At 38.7% G+C, this 21198-nt stretch overlaps 1 protein-coding gene and 1 pseudogene across 1 annotated transcript in view; both read right to left on the reverse strand.

The window, feature by feature from the left end:
* Positions 1 to 12243: 12243 nt before the first annotated feature.
* Positions 12244 to 13619, reverse strand: LOC118896894 (annotated as a pseudogene).
* Positions 13620 to 17446: 3827 nt separating this feature from the next.
* Positions 17447 to 21198, reverse strand: part of LOC118896964 (putative selection and upkeep of intraepithelial T-cells protein 1 homolog) — a gene marked incomplete at its 5' end in the record, with an annotated part of 43523 nt that continues 39771 nt past the window's right edge. The window contains 1 exon segment of the mRNA XM_036855673.1: positions 17447 to 17604. Within this exon segment, the coding sequence (XP_036711568.1) occupies positions 17447 to 17604 (158 nt within the window).

The following is a 21198-nucleotide window of genomic DNA, read 5'->3' on the forward strand; positions in this document are numbered from 1 at the left end:
TTACTTCTTCTTTTCCGATTTGGATTCCTTTTATTATTTTTTGTTCTCTGATTGCTATGGCTAAAACTTCCAAAACTATGTTGAATAATAGTGGTGAGAGTGGGCAACCTTGTCTTGTTGCTGATCTTAGTGGAAATGGTTTCAGTTTTTCACCATTGAGGATGATGTTAGCTGTGAGTTTGTCGTATATGGCCTTTATTATGTTGACGTAAGTTCCCTCTATGCCTACTTTCTGCAGGGCTTTTATCATAAATGGGTATTGAATTTTGTCGAAAGCTTTCTCTGCATCTATTGAGATGATCATATGGTTTTTCTCCTTCAATTTGTTAATATGGTGTATTACATTGTTTGATTTGCCTATATTGAAGAATCATTGCATTCCTGGGATAAACCCCACTTGATCATGGTGTATGATCCTTTTAATGTGCTGTTGCATTCTGTTTGCTAGTATTTTGTTGAGGATCTTTGCATCTATGTTCATCAGTGATATTGGCCTGTAGTTTTCGTTCTTTCTGACATCTTTGTCTGGTTTTGGTATCAGGGTAATGGTGACCTCGTAAAATGAGTTTGAGAGTGTTCCGCCCTCTGCTATATTTTGGAAGAGTTTGAGACGGATGGGTGTTAGCTCTTCTCTAAATGTTTGATAGAATTCGCCTGTGAAGCCATCTGGTCCTGGACTTTTGTTGGTTGGAAGATTTTTAATCACAGTTTCAATTTCAGTGCGAGTGATTGGTCTGTTCATATTTTCTATTTCTTCCTGGTTCAGTCTCGGAAGGCTGTGCATTTCTAAGAATTTGTCCATTTTTTCCAGGTTGTCCATTTTATTGGCATAGAGTTGCTTGTAGTAATCTCTCATGATCCTTTGTATTTCTGCAGTGTCAGTTGTTACTTCTCCTTTTTCATTTCTAATTCTATTGATTTGAGTCTTCTCCCTTTTTTTTCCTTGATGAGTCTGGCTTATGGTTTATCAATTTTTTTAATCTTCTCAAAGAACCAGGTTTTAGTTTTATTGATCTTTGCTATCATTTCCTTCATTTCTTTTTCATTTATTCTTGAACTTATCTTTATGATTTCTTTCCTTCTGCTAACTTTGGGGTGTTTTTGTTCTTCTTTCTCTAATTGCTTTAGGTGTAAGGTTAGGTTGTTTATTTGAGATGTTTCTTGTTTCTTAAGGTAGGGTTGTATTGCTATGAACTTCCCTCTTAGAACTGCTCTTGCTGCATTCCATAGGTTTTGGGTCATCATGTTTCATTGTCATTTGTTTCTAGGTATTTTTTGATTTCCCCTTTGATTTCTTCAGTGACCTCTTGGTTAGTAAGTAGTGTATTGTTTAGCCTTCATGTGTTTGTATTTCTTACAGATTATTTTCCTGTAATTGATATCTAGTCTCATAGCGTTGTGGTCAGAAAAGATACTTGATATGATTTCAATTTCCTTAAATTTACCAAGGCTTGATTTGTAACCCAAGATATGATCTATCCTGGACAATGTTCCATGAGCACTTGAGAAAAATGTGTATTCTGTTGATTTTGGATGGAATGTCCTATAAATATCAATCAAGTCCATCTTGTTTAATGTATCATTTAAAGCTTGTGTTTCCTTACTTATTTTCATTTTGGTTGATCTGTCCATTGGTGAAAGCGTGGTGTTAAAGTCCCCTATTATGATTGTGTAACTGCCGATTTCCCCTTTTATGGCTGTTAGCATTTGTCTTATATATTTAGGTGCTCCTATGTTGGGTGCATAAATATTTAGAATTGTTGTATCTTCTTCTTGGATTGATCCCTTGATCATTATGTAGTGTCTTTCTTTGTCTTTTGTAATAGTCTTTGTTTTAAAGTCTATTTTGTCTGATATGACAATTGCTACTCCAGCTTTCTTTTGATTTCCATTTGTATGGAATATCTTTTTCCATCCCCTCACTTTCAGTCTGTATGTGTCTCTAGGTCTGAAGTGGGTCTCTTGTAGACAGCATAGATACGGTCTTGTTTTTGAATCCATTCAGCCAGTCTATGTCTTTTGGTTGGAGCATTTAATCTATCTACATCTAAGTAATTATCGATATGTATGTTCCTATTACTATTTTCTTAATTGTTTTGGGTTTGTTATTGTAGGTCTTTTCCTTCTCTTGTGTTTCCTGCCTAGAGAAATTCCTTTAGCATTTGTTGTAAAGATGGTTTGGTGGTGCTGTATTCTCTTAGCTTTTGCTTGACTGTAAAGGTTTTAATTTCTCCATCAAATCTGAATGAGATCCTTGCCGGGTAGAGTAATCTTGGTTGTAGGTTTTGCCCTTTCATCACTTTAAATATGTCCTGCTACTCCCTTCTTGCTTGCAGAGTTTCTGCTGAAAGATCAGCTGTTAACCTTATGGGGATTCCCTTGTATGTTATTTGCTGTATTTCCCTTGCTTCTTTTAATATGTTTTCTTTGTATTTAATTTTTGATAGTTTGATTAATATGTGTCTTGGAGTGTTTCTCCTTCTATTTATCCTGTATGGGACTCTCTGTGCTCCCTGGACTTGCTTAACTACTTACTTTCCCATGTTAGGGAAGTTTTCAACTATAATCTCTTCAAATATTTTCTCAGTCCCTTTGTTTTTCTCTTCTTCTTCTGGGACCCCTATAATTCAAATGTTGGTGCATTTCATGTTGTCCCAGAGGTCTCTGAGACTGTCCTCAATTCTTTTCATTCTTTTTTCTTTATTCTGGGCTGCAGTAGTTATTTCCACTATTTTATCTTCCAGGTCATTTATCCGTTCTTCTGCCTCAGTTATTCTGCTATTGATCCCTTCTAGAGAATTTTTAATTTCATTTATTGTGTTGTTCATCATTGTTTCTTTGCTCTTTAGTTCTTCTAGGTCCTTGTTAAACGGTTCTTGTATTTTCTCCATTCTATTTCCAAGATTTTGGATCATCTTTACTATCATTATTCTGAATTCTTTTTCAGGTAGACTGCCTAATTCCTCTTCATTTGTTAGGTCTGGTGAGTTTTTACCTTGCTCCTTCATCTGCTGTGTGTTTCTCTGTCTTCTCATTTTGCTTCACTTACTGTGTTTGGGGTCTCCTTTTCGCAGGCTATAGGTTCGTAGTACCCTTTGTTTTTGGTGTCAGCCCCCAGTGGCTAAGGTTGGTTCAGTGGGTTGTGTAGGCTTACTGTTGGAGGGGACTAGTGCCTGTATTCTGGTGGATGAAGCTGGATGTTGTCTTTCTGGTGGGCAGGTCCACGTCTGGTGGTGTGTTTTGGGGTGTCTGTGACCTTATTATGGTTTTAGGCAGCCTCTCTGCTAATGGGTGGGGTTTTGTTCCTGTCTTGCTAGTTGTTTGGCATAGGGTGTCCAGCACTGTAGCTTGCTGGTCGTTGAGTGGAGTTGGGTCCTGGCGTTGAGATGGAGAACTCTTGGAGATTTTCACTATTTGATATTACATGGAGCTGCAAGGTCTCTGGTGGACCAATGTCCTGAACTTGGCTCTCCCACCTCAGAGGCAGAGCCCTGATGCCTGGCTGGAGCACCAAGAGCCTATCATCCACACTGCTCAGAATAAAAGGGAGAAAGAAAGAAAGAAAGAGAGAGAGAGACAGAGAGAGAGAGAAAGAAAGAAAGAAAGAAAGAAAGAAAGAAAGACAGAAAGAGATAAAATAAAATAAGAGAAAATAAAATGTAATAAAATAAAGTTATTAAAATAAAAAAAATTATTAAAAATTTTGAAAAATAATAAAAAGAAAGAAAGAAAGAAGAGAGCAACCATACCAAAAAACAAATCCACCAATGATAACAAGCGCTAAAAACTATACTAAAAAAAAAAAAAAATCTGACAGAAACTTAGGACAAATGGTAAAAGCAAAGCTATACAGACAAAATGACACACAGAAGCATACACATACACACTCACAAAAGGAGAAAAAGGGGAAAAAAAATATATCATTGCTCCCAAAGTCCACCTCCTCAATTTGGGATGATTCGTTGTCTATTCAGGTATTCCACAGATGCAGGGTACATCAAGCTGATTGTGGTGATTTAATCCGCTGCTCCTGATGCTGCTGGGAGAGATTTCCCTTTCTCTTCTTTGTTCGCACAGCTCCCGGGGTTCAGCTTTGGATTTGGACCCGCCTCTGCGTGTAGGTCGCCTGAGGGCGTCTGTTCTTCGCTCAGACAGGACGGGGTTAAAGTTGCAGCTGCTTCGGGGGCTCTGGCTCACTCAGGCGGGGGTTGGGGGGGAGGGAAGGATACGGATGTGGGGCGAGCCTGTGGCGGCAGAGGCCAGCGTGACGTTGCACCAGCCTGAGGCACGCCGTGCGTTCTCCCAGGGAAGTTGTCCCTGGATCACGGGACCCTGGCAGTGCCGGGCTGCACAAGCTCCCGTGAGGGGCGGTGTGGAGAGTGACCTGTGCTCGCACACAGGCTTCTTGGTGGCGGCAGCAGCAGGCTTAGCGTCTCATGCCCATCTCTGGGGTCTGCGCTGGTAGCCACGGCTCGCGCCTGTCTCTGCAGCTCGTTTAGGCGGTGCTCTGAATCCCCTCTCCTTGCTCACCAGGAAACAAAGAAGCAAGAAAAAGTCTCTTGCCTCTTCGGCAGCGCCAGACATTTTCCTGGACTCCCTCCTGGCTAGCCGTGGTGCAATAGCCCCTTCAGGCTGTGTTCACGCCGCCAACCCCAGTCCTCTCCCTGCGATCCGACCGAAGCCCGAGCCTCAGGTCCCAGCCCCCGCCCGCCCCGGCGGGTGAGCAGACAAGCCTCTCGGGCTGGTGAGTGCTACTCAGCACCGATCCTCTGTGCGGGAATCTCTCCGCTTTGCCCTCCGCACCCCTGTGGCTGCGCTCTCCTCCGCGGCTCCGAACCTCCCCCCCTCCGCCCCCCGCAGTCCCCGCCCGCGAAGGGGCTTCCTAGTGTGTGGAAACCTTTCCTCCTTCACAGCTCCCTCCCACTGGTGCAGGTTCCGTCCCTCTTCTTTTGTCTCTGTTTTTTCTTTTTTCTTTTGCCCTACCCAGGTACGTGGGGAGTTTCTTGCTTTTTGGGAGGTCTGAGGTCTTCTGCCAGCGTTCAGTTGGTGTTCTATAGGAGCAGTTCCACGTGTAGATGTACTTCTGATGTATCTGTGGGGAGGAAGGTGATCTCCACGTCTTACTCTTTGGCCATCTTGAAGTCTGCCCCAGTATATATTTTTGTTTTTCACTAATCAGTCAATGGCATTTTAAGAAAGAAAATTAAGAGAGATGAAAGTGTCTTTAAATTTATCCACATATTTACTATTTCTAGAACTTTTCTCCTCTGATAGTTTGGAATTTACATCTGGTGTAATATTCCTTCATCCTGAAAACTTCACGTTACATTTATGGTAGTGCAGAAATGCAGGCAAAAAATTCTCTCTGCGTTTATTTTTCTGAAGATTTTTGACTTACATTTTAATTTGATACAGAATTTAAGGCTGACTTTTTTTCTCTTGAAACCTGTTTCTCATTCCATATTGTTGGACCTTATTTTACTTCTACTGAGAAGTCAGTAGTGATTCTTATCTTTTGTCCCCTGTATCTAACATGTCTCATTTCTCTGGCTACTTTTAGTTTTAAACAATTTAATCATGAATGCCTTGGAGTGTTTTCCTTCATATCAATATTTCTCCTGCTTCCAGAGATGTCAAATACCTTATTTTTTCATTGTTGAAATGATTCTTACCTAGACTGCTCCCAGCCTTCTTCTTACAAACAAACTGTCAGAAACATTCTCTTTCATGTCTCCATGGGCACTTGCAAAAGAGTTTCTTTGAGGTATATAGCCAAATATGTCCTTAGTATGTCGTAAATACGTAAATCCTTAATTTAATGACGAGTTAAGAGATCCCAGAAAAGATGGGTTATTTTCATTTCCGCATTCCATGGATGTTAGCTCCCACTGTCCCAATCCTCATCAGTACTCAGTGTTATCCATCTTCTTAATTTTGCTCATCTGATTGGTAAGAAGTTTTATCTCTTTCTTCTTATATTTGTATTTATCTGATTACTAGCAAGATTATGAATTTCTTCATACAGGTTTAGATATTCGGATCTACCCTTTGTAGATTCCTTATTTACACAATTTAACAAATTATTTATCACATTTTCTGTCTTTTTCCTCTGTGATTTACAGGTATTCCTGTGTAGTTATTAATCCCTTAATATCATTAGGCTTTGAAAATATCTTCCCATCATGTCAGACATCTGCTGTCTTTGTCTATAGTGCCCTTAATTTAGCATAGATACTTAAGGTTGTCAAATTAATTTTCCCCATACAGTTTATACTTTGGGGTCTTATTAAGAAATCCTTTGCACTCCAATCTCACAAAGACATTATCCTGAGTTTTTATTTGTATGTTTTTTTCCCATAGAGTAAGCCAGTTTTCCTCAAGAACCCCTCCTTTTCAACTAATATGTGATTCCACCCGTTTTTAGTCAGGACTTTGGCAAGGAACACAAGGCAGATTCAGATGACATTCTGAAGAAAATCAGATGAAGAAAATGTTTATTTAAGAATGATTGGTCATTTTCACAATGTTGATTCTTAAAACCAAAGAGCATGGTATATCTCTCCATCTGCTTGTATCTTTCATCAATATCTTATAGTTTTCTGCATACAGGTCTTTTGTCTCCTTAGGTAGGTTTATTCCTAGGTATTTTATTCTTTTGGTTGCAGTGGTAAATGGGAGTGTTTCCTTAATTTCTCTTTCAGATTTTTCTTCGTTAGTGTATAGGAATGCAAGAGATTTCTGTGCATTAATTTTGTATCCTGCTGCTTTATCAAATTCATTGATTAGCTCTAGTAGCTTTCTGGTAGCATCTTTAGGATTCTCTATGTATAGTATCATGTAATCTGCAAACACTGACAGTTTTACTTCTTCTTTTCTGATTTGGATTCCTTTTATTTCTTTTTCTCCTCTGATTGCTGTGGCTAAAACTTCCAAAACTATGTTGAATAATAGTGGTGAGAGTGGACAACCTTGTCTTGTTCCTGATCTTAGAGGAAATGGTTTCAGTTTTTCACCACTGAGAATGATGTTGGCTGTGGGTTTGTCATATATGGCCTTTATTATGTTGAGGTAGGTTCCCTCTATGCCTACTTTCTGGAGAGTTTTTATCATAAATGGGTGTTGAATTTTGTCAGAAGCTTTTTCTGCATCTTTGAGACTCTCATATGGTTTTTCTCCTTCAATTTGTGAATATGGTGTATCACATTGATGATTTGCATATATTGAAGAATCCTTGCATTCCTGGGATAAACCCCACTTGATCATGGTGCATGATCCTTTTAATGTGCTGTTGGATTCTGTTTGCTAGTATTTTGTTGAGGATTTTTACATCTATGTTCATCAGTGATATTGGCTTATAGTTTTCTTTTTTTGAGACATATTTGTCTGGTTTTGGTATCAGGGTGATGGTGACCTCGTAAAATGAGTTTGGGAGTGTTCCTCCCTCTGCTTCATATTTTGGAAGAGTTTGAGAAGGATAGGTGTTAGCTCTTCTGTAATAGTTTGATAGAATTCGCCTGTGAAGCCATCTGGTCCTGGACTTTTGTTTGTTGGAAGATTTTTAATCACAGTTTCAATTTCAGTGTGAGTGATTGGTCTGTTCATATTTTCTATTTCTTCTTGATTCAGTCTTGGAAGGTTGTAGTTTTCTAAGAATTTGTCCATTTCTTCCAGGAAAAACTGGACAGCTACATGTAAAAGAATGAAATTAGAACACTTCCTAACACCATACACAAAGATAAACTCAAAATGGATTAAAGACCTAAATGTAAGGCCAGACACTTAAAACTCTTAGAGGAAAACATAGGCAGAACACTCTATGACACAAATCACAGCAAGATCCCATTTGACCCACCTCCTAGAGAAATGGAAATAGAAACAAAAATAAGCAGATGGGACCTAATGAAACTTAAAAGCTTTTTCACAGCAGAGGGAACCATAAACAAGATGAAAAGACAACCCTCAGAGTGGGAGAAAATATTTGCAAATGAAGCAACTGACAAAGATTAATCTCCAAAAGATACAAGCAGCTCAATATCAAAAAAACAAACAACCCAATCCAAAAATGGGCAGAAGACCTAAATAGACATTTCTCCAGAGAAGGTATACAGATTGCCAACAAACACATGAAAGGATGCTCAACATCACTCATCATTAGAGAAATGAAAATCAAAACTACAATGAAGTATCAACTCATACCAGTCAGAATGGCCATCATCAAAAAATCTACAAACAATAAATGCTGGAGAGGGTGTGGAGAAAAGGGAACCCTCTTGCACTGTTGGTGGGAATGTAAATTGATACAGCCACTATGGAGAACAGTATGGGGGTTCCTTAAAAAATTAAAAATAGAACTACCATATGACCTAGCAATCCCCCTACTGGGCATATACACTGAGGAAACCATAATTCAAGAAGAGTCATGTACCACAATGTTCATTGCAGCACTATTTGCAATAGGCAGGACATGGAAGCAACCTAAGTGTCCATCGACAGACGAATGCACAAAGAAGATGTGGCACATACATACAATGGAATATTACTCAGCCATAAAAAGAAATGAAATTGAGTTATTTGTAGTGAGGTGGATGGACGTAGAGTGTGTCATACAGAGTGAAGTAAGTCAGAAAGAGAAAAACAATACTGTATGCTAACACATATGTATGGAACCTAAAAAAAATGTTTCTGATGAACCTAGGGGCAGGACAGGAATAAAGATGCAGATGTAGAGAATGGACTTGAGAACACAGGGAGGGGGAAGTGTAAGCTGGGACGAAGTGAGAGAGTAACATTGACATATATACACTACCAAATGTAAAACCGATAGCTAGTGGGAAGCTGCCGCATAGCACAGGGAGATCAACTAGGTGCTTTGTGGTGACCTAGAGGGGTGGGATAAGGAGTGTAGGAGGAAGGCGCAAGGGGGAGGGGATATGGGGATATGTGTAAACATATAGCTGATTCACTTTGTTATACAGCAGAAACACAACAACGTAGAGATATTATATTCCAATAAAGATGTTAAAAAAAAGAAGGAAGAGTGATTGGAATTAAGTGAGCCAGCAAGATCCGCAAGGTCTGTCTACAGTGGGAACTTATCACTCCTCAGCATTAATGACAAAGGTTGAAAAAGAGTGTTGCCAGAGCCTTGGCGATCCAGAGCCCTGGGTGATGGGCCATGCACAAGAGCTATAGCTGTAGGGGGATGAGCCCGTTGACGAAGTGTGGCAACAAAACAGGAAGGGAGCAAGGAAAGAGATGTTTTGGCCTCTTTTTCTTCCCATCCTTCAGTCTTCCACTGATGACTCTCATAGGCCAGAAGAGAAGGGGCCCCAGGTGACAGACTTGGTAGAGGTCAGCCCTGCAAGCTACTGAATAAAGAAAAGAAGGAGAGAATGGATCTGAGGGGACAAATGGAGAAGACCTACATACACCACTTATATCAAATACCACATTTTTCTCTACTCTCTAATCTATTCCACTTGGATTTGTCTTTTTTGCACCAATACTACTCTGTGTTTTTTTCTTTTACTATGGCTTTATTATATATGTTAATATCTGGTACAGTGAATTTAAAACCTTTCTCTTTATTGTTTTATAATTATCTTAGTTATTAATAAATGTTAATTCTTCCACACAATTTTGAGATTAAACTACCCTATTGCTCCTAATATTCTGCTAGCATTGTATTAGAATTTTATGGTCTATATAGTAATATGAAGGCAAATTTTATCTTTAAAATGTTAATATTTTCCTCCTCCATGAACATGATATTGTTATCCAGTTGCTTAGGTTTAGAAAAATCTTCTTAAAATTCCAAAGAGATCTCACACATTTTTAAAGTTAACTTAATCTGGAGAAAAGTTGTACTATTTTTTCAAATTTATTTGTATTTGTCCATTTTCTTATTACTTTCCATGTAAATTATGTCATCCACGTTTGTTCACTTTTCTCCTTCCTTTCTCATACTTGTGCTACACTGACGGCTTTATTTTCTTATTGTGTTAGATAAAAACCTTTACTTATTTAGATTTAAAGAGAAAGATTACAAAGATTTTTTTTCTCATTAAAATGTTTATGGAGATTTTTATTGATAGCCTTTATCAAGATAAGGAAGATCCTTCCTATTTCCATTTTCAGAGACTATAATCACAATATTCCTTGATATAATATTCTTAAGACATTACAGTGTAGTTTATCCTTCATAGATAGTTTAAATTGATCCAGATTATATGCTACATAACAAACACTGTTTCATGCTTTACTTTCAAGGAGAGGCAAGTCAAGTTGAAACCTATTCTTGCTCGGGAATTGTTGATTCCTGATGGTAAAAATGAGTTTGAACAAGCAGTCCTACACACTGGGTGAAGTTGTCACCTTCACATTTCTCTTGTGAGGGGAAATTATATTAGGCTTGAAAAATTAGCAGTTGCATGCAGGCATCCACTGGGGTTCTTACAGAAGGTCCTGCTGGTTGCTATGTGATGATAGCACATCTGCTAGTGGTTTCTGTGGCAGCAGGAACCCAGCTGATCCATGCATAGATCTACAAGGCATTTGGATGAGGTTCTTTCTGAAGGGCCTGGAGTCCTTCTTAGACCCGTGCTCTGTTCTCTGGGAACAAGTAAATGGGAAAATTTGAGATGCATTTATTTGTTCCATCTCTTTCATTACTCCTTTGCTTTGAGCTGCATAGAATGCTATCCAATGCCCTTGACCTTAGGTTCTTTTTATTCTGTCTGGGTTTTGTTTTGTTTTGTTTTGTTTTGTTTTGTTTGTTTGTCTTTTTTGGGGGGAGGATGGGTGGTTTTTGCTCCTTTTTCACTTCTTTCCTTACAGAGCAGTTAGCTTTAGAAGTTAAGAAAAGTAATATGTAATATGTATGGTAGGTCTCTCTTACTTTAAAGAGTAGACTTCCTTCAACTTTCATTAGAAAGGAGGTAATAAACAAATAGTTATACGTGTGCCAAGTAGCAACAAGTATATGCTACTCATTCCTTTGGATTGATGATAATAGTAAAAAATATTGCCTATGTTCAAGATATCCCTAAAATAGAGTAAACTAATTGTTCCATTTCTAGATAGAGTAGAAGCCAAGATTATGCCCTAAGTAACTAAAATAACTCTGAGAATTTAAACAAAAATTTAATGAGTTGATTCATTTTATATATACATATGTGTATATATGTTTGTGTATACATATTAATATAAGTTTCATTACTTTATAAATCATGAATATAAATCTCCCACATATATAAGATATAATTTCAGTGATTTTTAGCCCATTTGTGTGTGTTTAAGGGTGGGTGAGATACATTCAAAATACTGTATCTGGAAGGAATCTAGGTCTTTAAACAATTTTGGGAAGCTGGTTTACCATTCTTGAGATGCTTGTCTTTGGTCTTTCATCTTGTTTAAGAAAACTTTAAGATAAATATTGAATTATTGAATTAGTATAAATATTATTTATAATATATTTGTTATTATATATTTGTATTATAAAGAATAACAATAAACTGAACAACCACGTAACTGCAACCCATTTAAGAAAAAAAGACATGTAAATTAAACGAGGTATAAGAAGACCGAAGTTGGTTTCCAAGGCTGGTGGGACAGCTTCATAAAGTTAAGGAACCAAGCTTCTTCTATTTTACTTGCTGCTCCATTTTCAGCCTCTTCCACTTCAAGTTCCGAGTTCTATCTGAGGTATAGCCATAGGATGGCCTTCAGTCTGGCTCTAAGGAGGAAGGGAAGGTGTGCCTCCTGAATTTAGGGATTGAAGAAAATTCTTTACAGTTCTGTTTATATAGCATTTACCAGAAATCAGTCCTATAGTCTCACCTGGCTGCAAGGAATCTGAAAAGTGTAATCTTTGAGTTGTCCAAGTTATTCCATAAACACTGGATGTTCTTTCTAAGTAAGGAAGAAAGACAGAATTGTCTCTGTTAAGAGACAACTAGCAATTTGTATGGCAAGGAGTAATTAATATATTTTAGATATTGAGGCTTTTGAGCTCTAGTTGTTGTAAATGTCTTCTTTATCAGGGCTTATCATTTTACTTTCTTTATAACGTCTTTAGATATAAACACTATTAAATTTAATGGAGTTGAATTTAACATTTGCCATTGACATTTTATTCATAGGAATAAAAGGAATTTGTTCATATTTCAATTTCATGAAAAGCTTGCTGTTATAAAATGGTCTAACATTTGCATAGCTTTGGCTTTCACAAAGGATTAATCTTTGTTAATTTGATCCATTCGGGACACATTTGTGTGTGGTGTGAAGTGGAGATTCTAAGGCTCTGCTGAAGAGCTGATACAGGTGAGATAAATCTTGAATTCGGTCTTCATCAAGGAGTTTATTTAAATCTTTCTGAAGAATCGCTGTTAAGTGTTCACCTAGAAGTTATTTTTCCACAGTAGCAATTAATGACTTTTGGGTGGTCTGATCTAAGTAAGTAATAAGTCTGTCTGCTTCTTCTTCTAGACGTCTGTTAACATGATGAAGATATTCAGGAACCTCTCTTTCCTGCATTAATTTTTGGCCTTCAGCTGCATAGAGTCGGTTAGTTTCTTCCACAAATGGTTGTTCAAAAGAATCCTGATAAATTTGCAAATCAGAGAGCATGCTTAAAAGGCTTCGGGGTAAACTTCCATCAATTGCTTCACTATTCCTTTCCCAAATGGAGGGTAGCATTGAATTTTGAAGAACGTAAGTCTTATCCAGAAACAAAAAAATGCTCCTGATCATGATCATTTGTCTGCAATGGTTTCGCCAACATCCATCGATCTTTCTTAGAAAAAGAACACTATCCAATGAATCCTCTCTGAACTGATGAATTTGTGCTTTGATGTGATCTTCACAAATCTGTCTCAGCTGTTTGTACAAGTTTGCAGAAATCTTGTAAGAACAGAGATTTTCCACAGCCTGATAGAGTTCTTCTTAATTGTTCTTAATTGAAGTACTATTCTGGATTAGCTTCCACTGCTTTTTTCAGTTTCTGCCATGTTTCATCTGTGTAGCTTTCTGGTAATTTAGGCTTATCTTTAAAGTTCTTGATCACTAACTTCTTAGCAGAGCCAGGCTTGCTGTTAGCAAAGCTAGAGACGGTGGTAGAAGATTTGGCTAGGCCGTTTGCGTGATGCACCGAAGCCACAGAAGAGATTCATATACTCTTATTTTTAAGTTGCTGCTGCTGAGATGTTGCAGCAGTTGGTGAAGATGAGGAGGATTCCTCAGCCATCTTCGCATCAAACCCTACAAACTCCAGGGTGTCTTCAAAACGCAGCTTCTTCTGTATCGGTACGTGGCTGGGAGCAGCCACTGAAACCCCCAGGCAGGAGAAGGACGAGGTTGAAGGGGATGCTGAATCCCTGGGTTGTAAAGGCGTGGAAGAGGAGGGAGAGGTGGAATCAAGTCTTCTCTCTCGTTACTACTGTTACTGCCGCTACTGCTGCTGCTGCTGTTTAACTTTCTCTTCTCGGCAGAGGTGAGTGGTGGTGCTGGTATTACACCAGGGCGGAGCGGTGCTGGTGTTACCATCAGTGGCAGATCTGACCTCCTGAACAGCAGCAGCAGCAGCTGAGGGATTGGGGGGAAGAAAAACCTGTTGGAAACATGAAAATAGCGGGGTCAACAGGCAGACGAGCATCAAAAACCTACGTTTATATGCCTGCGTGCGTGTAGGAGAGAAGGTGGCAATGCTAGAGGGGGAAGGGAAGAAAGAGAGGAGAAACACAGAGGACGAGAAGGAAAGTGAAGGGGGCGCCCCTTCACTTCACAACCGGGGGAATGGGAGGGTTTGGGAAGGAGGATAGGCTGACACCAGGAGTGAGCAGAACAAGGGGGGAGAGCGAATAAGGAGACAGACAGATAAACGGCCGTGCCGCCCCCTCCCCTGCTTTTCCGTCTCTCTCCCCCCTTTCTGCAGGAGCAACTCAGTAAGTCTGTGAGGCTGCAGCTCCTCCTCCTTTTCTCCCTCTTGGCTTGTATGTTTAGGCTTCTTGTATTGTTCCAGTTTAGTTATTACCAATAATGTTATCAGGAAATTTATTGTATATGTCTCTTGTGCATTTGTGCATACATTTCTATTGATTATGTTCCTAAAGTAGAATTGCTGGATCATAGGCTATGTTTATTTTCAACTCTAGTAGAAGATGCTAAAGTGCTTTCAAATATCATCCTACCACTGTACTCTCACCAGCCATGAACATGAGAAATGCCCTGTACACTGCATTACACCACATTACATCACATCCTCATCAAAACTTGGTATTGTCAGCCTTTTTTATGGTACCCATTCTAGTGAGTGTGATATTGCCTTGTGGTTTTAATATGCATTTTCCTGATTCTTAATGAGGGTTTCTACCTTTTCTTATCTTTACTGCTATTTGGGTATTTTCTATGCTGAGATTGTTCAAGTCCTTTAACTATTTTTCTTTCAGCATATCTACCTTAAAAATAATTTTTATAATTAAAATTTTGATATGAGCCCTTAATCAGTTGACGTTTTGCAAATATCTACCCCTACTCTTTGACGCTGCTTTCATCTATCACACTCTTTCCGATTCCACTTATTTTTAAATGGATATATTAAATCACTGCAAGAGACACCTTACCTGTAACTTTTCTCTCCTTTAATACATTCTTTTATATTCTTGTATTGTAAAACACACATCTCAGAACAGATTTACACAGCTTATATTTTGCATTTATGCACTCCGTTTTCCAGCAGGTAAAATCTAGCATTTTATTTACTGACATATTTGAGATTCTTCATGAACCAGATGTTGCTTAACTGTTGAGTATATAAAACCAAATACATGTTCCTAATTCCAGCATGCTAATATGTATCTCCCTACTTAAGCAGTGTTTTGTTTTGTTTTGTTTTTTCTCTGTTTAGGATCCCTAGGAAAAAGAGCCCGTGTCCAAATTATTACTAAATGTTTATTGGAGGAGTGTGGCAATTTAGGCAGCAAGAGTGAGGGGGGAAATTAGGAAATAAAGCAAGAAAGGACAGGCATTTATCTTCTTACTTCTTCTAATTTCTTGTATCTGACTGATTCAACTTTATCTGGCAGGCAGTTAACACACCATTCTGTCTGAAATTTTTACACACCGTTCTACCTGATTTTTTTTAATGCAGGCCCTCTGGGCAGCTGCTGGGGAATCTAGATCCCACCTCCCTGATGTGGCATTTCCTTTGAATGTGGAAGTAGTGGGTTGAGCCAGAAGGTCCATGGATCCAGGCAGGTCAGACCCTGCCAATAACAGTGGGATTATGAATGTTTTGCTAAAGCTGGCTTGTCGCCCAGAGGAGAGGGCACACCAGTGTTCCCATTAAGAAATGAGGTAACCTCAGCGGCAGTAGCCAGGTCTCTGAACTGAGCAAGTGGCTTAAGCCAAGATGCAGATGAGGCCAAGTGAGTGTGGGATGTGCATATCTGGGTTCTGTACACCTTTTATGCTCTTGTCTACCACAGATGCCCTTCACAATAGTAATCTAATGAAGACAATGAGCCACAGTAAAGGCACAGGAAGGAAAGAGGAAAAGACATAATCTCAGTGGGTCTGACACCTGTGGTTTGACTAAATCATTTAGTTGCACATCAAAGGGAATTCTCTCAAAAGACAGGATTTCAAAATTCTCCGTTTCTTTTTCTGAGTTACCATGATTCTTGCTTCCTGATCCCATAATTGCTATTTCATTTTCCAGGTGTAATGGAACCGGCATTTTCTTACGTATCCGGATACTCAGTGGTCATTCTCCTCTTACAGATGATAGTAATCACCTCAGGTAGGGATATCTACTTCTTTTTCATAGTGTGTCACATCTATAAAGAAAAATAGTGAAGGTAAATGACAGTGAAGAAAATGGGGAGACTTCTTCACTGCTGTTCCTCAGATTCTACCCTTTCTGTTCTAGTTCTGAGGATAGAAATTAGTGTTAAAACAACCTATGATTATAAAATGTGATTTCAGTTTCTGTGTCTTTCGGAGCCCCAGCTCCGTGCTGCAATGTTGTGCCAAGGAGAAGAGACAGATACCTGGCTAACATCTACTCTCGGGAGACTCAAATTCTCACTGGCAAGTCATAATGATTAGATCCCTTATATTTAAGAACAAACCACGATCTTTTATGTGATGATATGAATTATAAGTTTGGTAGGACCTCAGATAAAGGAGAAGTTGGTGTGAGCTGGAGCTGTCCACAGATTTTTCTTAGAGCAATAGGCCTTAAGTCTGATAATTTGGATACCTTACAGTGAAAAGGATAAACACTCTTGACAGAGACAGGAATGAATTTGGCATAATCAAAAGGAGGAAAAACTAAGATTATGGGAGGAGCTTGTGATAGTTACCTATAGCTTCATAGCAAATTATCCCCCAAATTAGTGATTTAAAGCAACCATTTTATTATATCTCACGTCTGGTTGGGCAGGAATTCTGGCCAGTGCTCAGCTGCGTGACTCTTCTGTTCCACGTGACATAGACTGAGGTCTCTTGGTATATTCAGCTAGTGGGTGGAGTGTTCCAAAGGGCTCAAGGTGGCTTCATTCACATGTCTAGCACTTTGGTGGAGTAGGCTGGAAGGCTGGGTTCCCCTGGGATTGTCAACTGACATGTTAACCCATGGCCTTTCTGTCATGATGGTCTCAGGGTTGTCAGACTTTGTATATCGCTGCTGACGGCTTCCAGAAAGAATGGTACAAAAAACAAACAAACAAACAAACAAAACAAATGAGACCAGCTCATTTCTTGACAGACCCAGAAACTATTGCAGGTTGTCTTCTGCCATATTCTATTGAGCAAAGCAATATCAGAACACACAGTTTTAAGAGGAAGGGACATAGGCACTTTCTCTTCATGGATGGAGCATCAAAATATTTGTGGCCATTTTTAACTCGCCAAAAACTGATACTGAAAAAAGCAGCTGGTGTATTTGATAAGTAAAGGCTGTTGTTCAGCAATAGCAGTCCACATCCCACCTCTCAATATTGGGGACTATCCACATTCCTTTATTAAATATTTACAGAGTGCCTACCACATTCAGGCAATGCTTTATGCACTGGGGATAATAAAGAGAATTTTTTAAAAGATAGAGACTCTGTTGTTGTGTGGCTTACATATTAATTGGTTATGAGAGAAAATAAAGATAGGAATTAAAAATATCAGGTAATGATACGTGCTACTGAAGATATGATTAGGGGAAATGTTAAGTGGACGGTGATAAAATTTTTCTGTAAGGAGTTGACATTTAAGCTGGGACCTGAGAGGTAAGAAGGAGGCAGAGATGGGAGGGTCTGAGAGAAGAGCGCTGCTGTCAGAGTGAAGATATCTCTGAGAGCAAAGTTCGGAAGTCAGAAAGGACTTGGCATCAAGAATCAGGAAGAAGACCAATGTGTCCAGAGCAGAGGGACCTAGGCGAAGCATTCTCCTGTGGCCTTCAGAATAAATCCGGTCTCCGACTTCTTCCACAGAGCAGTTCACTGTGAGCAGCTCCAGGAGCCACCAGGTGGTCCTGGTGGGCGGAAGTGCTGAGCTCAGCTGCCAGCTGTCCCGGCCACAGTGTGCTTTCACGAACACTATTCCCATCTGGTTTACCTGTACAAGGATGGGGAAGAACTCTCTGGAAAAAGCACTCACAGCTATATGAATTGCACAGTGCTCCTGAAGGACACCCTGCGAGAGGGCAAAGTGACCCTCAGGATCCACAATCAGTGTTCTTGGTGGGGGGCAGTACCACTCTTTCTTTAAAGACCGTGACACCTATGAGGAGACCATCATGTTTCTGAGGGTAGCAGGTAAGGACAGAAAAGAGTCATCTCCACATTTCCTTGGTAATGCTACCCTGGACCACTTCCTGATATAGTTTGCATATTTATATATGTGCATAACATACATATACATACACTTGTAGGGACTTCCCTTGTGGTCCAGTGGCTAAGACTCCATGCTCCCAATGCACGGGGCCCGGGTTCGGTCCCTGGTCAGGGAACTAGATCCTACACGCTGCAACTAAGAGTTCACATGCCGCAACTAAGAGAGCTTGCATGCCACAACTAAGACTTGGTGGAGCCAAATAAATAAATAAATAAATATTTAAAAAGATACACATGTACATACATACAGATATAAAAGTATTATGTACGTCAATTTATAAATATTTATATATCCATATCTTATTTTTAAATGCTAATATGGTATATACTTTGCTTTGCAACTTGCTTTTTTTAAACATAATTGTATAAACAGAAAGAAACTTCATATCAGTGTATGATTTTATTCCTATTCCTTCTATGGTTGCAAACTTTTCCATTGTTTGGATGATTCAGAATTATTTTACACATATTCTACTTTTTTTTTTTTTCAGGTCATCACCATTTTATTTTATTATTTATTTTTTAACATCTTTATTGGAGTATAATTGCTTTACAATGGTGTGTTAGTTTCTGCTTTATAACAAAGTGAATCAGCTATACATATACATATGTCCCCATATCCCCTCCCTCTTGCGTCTCCCTCCCACCCTCCGTATCCCACCCCTCTAGGTGGTCATAAAGCAAAGAGCTGATCTCCTTGTGCTATGCGGTTGCTTCCCACTGGCTATTAATTTTATATTAGTATAAAAATATATAGTGTATATAGTGTATATAGTGTGTATAGTGTATATAGTGTGTATATATGTCCATGTCACTCTCTCACTTTGTCCCAGCTTACCCTTCCCCCTTCCCGTGTCCTCAAGGCCATTCTCTAGTAGGTCTGCATCTTTATTCCCATCCTGCCTCTAGGTTCTTCAGAACTTTTTTTTTTTTTTTTTAGATTCCATATATATGTGTTAGCATACGGTATTTGTTTTTCTCTTTCTGACTTACTTCACTCTGTATGACAGACTCTAGGTCCATCCACCTCACTACAAATAACTCAATTTCATTTCCTTTTATGGCTGAGTAATATTCCATTGTATATATGTGCCACATCTTCTTTATCCATTTATCTGTCGATGGACACTTAGGTTGCTTTCATGACCTGGCTATTGGAAATATAGCTGGAATGAACATTGTGGTACATGACTCTTTTTGAATTATGGTTTCTCAGGGTATATGCCCAGTAGTGGGATTGCTGGGTCGTATGGTAGTTCTATTCTTAGTTTTTTAAGGAACCTCCATACTGTTCTCCATAGTGCTGTATCAATTTACATTCCCGCGAACAGTGCAAGAGGGTTCCCTTTTCTCCACACCCTCTCCAGCATTTATTGTTTCTAGATTTTTTGATGATGGCCATTCAGACCTGTGTGAGATGATATCTCATTGTAGTTTTGATTTGCATTACTCTAATGATTAGTGATGTTGAGCATTCTTTCATGTGTTTGTTGGCAATCTGTATATCTTCTTTGGAGAAATGTCAATTTTTTTTGGATTGGGTTGTTTGTTTTTTTGATATTGAGCTGCATGAGCTGCTTGTAAATTTTGGAAATTAATCATTTGTCAGTTGCTTCATTTACAAATATTTTCTCCCATTCTGAGGTTGTCTTTTCGTCTTGTTTATGGTTTCCTTTGCTATGCAAAAGCTTTTAAGTTTCATTAGGTTCCATTTGTTTATTTTTGTTTTTATTTCCATTTCTCTAGGAGGTGGGTCAAAAAGGATCTTGCTGTGATTTATGTCATAGAGTGTTCTGCCTATGTTTTCCTCTAAGAGTTTTATAGTGTCTGGCATAACATTTAGGTCTTTAATCCATTTTGAGTTTATTTTTGTGTATGGTGTTAGGGAGTGTTCTAATTTCTTTCTTTTATATGTAGCTGTCCAGTTTTCCAAGCACCACTTATTGAAGAGGCTGTCTTTTCTTCATTGTATATTCTTGCCTCCTTTATCAAAGATAAGGTGACCATATGTGCGTGGGTTTATCTCTGGGCTTTCTATCCTGTTCCATTGATCTACATTTCTGTTTTTGTGCCAGTATCATACTGTCTTGATTACTGTAGCCTTGTAGTATAGTCTGAAGTCAGGGAGCCTGATTCCGCCATCTCCGTTTTTCTTTCTCAAGATTGCTTTGGCTATTCGGGGACTTTTGTGTTTCCATACAAATTGTGAAATTTTTTGTTCTAGTTCTGTGAAAAATGGCATTGGTAGTTTGATAGGGATTGCACTGAATCTGTAGATTGCTTTGGGAAGTATAGTCACTTTCACAATGTTGATTCTTCCAATCCAAGAACATGGTATATCTCTCCATCTGTTTGTATCATCTTTAATTTCTTTCATCAGTGTCTTATAGTTTTCTTCATCAAGGTCTTTTGTCTCCTTAGGTAGCTTTATTCCTAGGTATTTTATTCTTTTTGTTGTAATGGTAAATGGGAGTGTTTCCTTAATTTCTCTTTTAGATTTTTCATCATTAGTGTATAGGAATGCAAGACATTTCTGTGCATTAGTTTTGTATCCTGCTACTTTACCAAATTCATTGTTTAGCTCTAGTAGTTTTCTGGTAGCGTCTTTAGGATTCTCTATGTATAATATCATGTCATCTGCAAACAGTGACAGCTTTACTTCTTCTTTTCTGATTAGGATTCCTTTTATTTCTTTTTCTTCTCTGATTGCTGTGACGAAAACTTCCAAAACTATGTTGAATAATAGTGGTGAGAGTGGACAACCTTGTCTTGTTCCTGATCTTAGAGGAAATGGTTTCACTTTTTCACCATTGAGAATGATGTTGGCTATGGGTTTGTCATATATGGCCTTTATTATGTTGACGTAAGTTCCCTCTATGCCTACTTTCTGGAGGATTCTTATCATAAATGGGTGTTGAATTTTGTCAAAAGCTTTCTGTGCATCTATTGAGATGATCATATGGTTTTTCTCCTTCAATTTGTTAATATGGTGTATCACAATGACTGTTATGCGTATATTGAAGAATCCTTGCATTCCTGGGATAAACCCCACTTGATCATGGTGTATGATCCTTTTAATGTGCTATTGGAGTCTGTTTGCTAGTATTTTGTTGAGGATTTTTGCATCTATGTTCATCAGTGATATTGGCCTGTAGTTTTCGTTCTTTGTGACATCTTTGTCTGGTTTTGGTATCAGGGTAATGGTGGTCTTGTAGAATGAGTTTGGGTGTGTTCTGCCCTCTGCTATATTTTGGAAGAGTTTAAGAAGGATAGGTGTTAGCTCTTCTCTAAATGTTTGATAGAATTCACCTGTGAA

Source organism: Balaenoptera musculus, chromosome 1 (assembly GCF_009873245.2).
Source record: "Balaenoptera musculus isolate JJ_BM4_2016_0621 chromosome 1, mBalMus1.pri.v3, whole genome shotgun sequence".
NCBI lineage: Eukaryota > Metazoa > Chordata > Mammalia > Artiodactyla > Balaenopteridae > Balaenoptera > Balaenoptera musculus.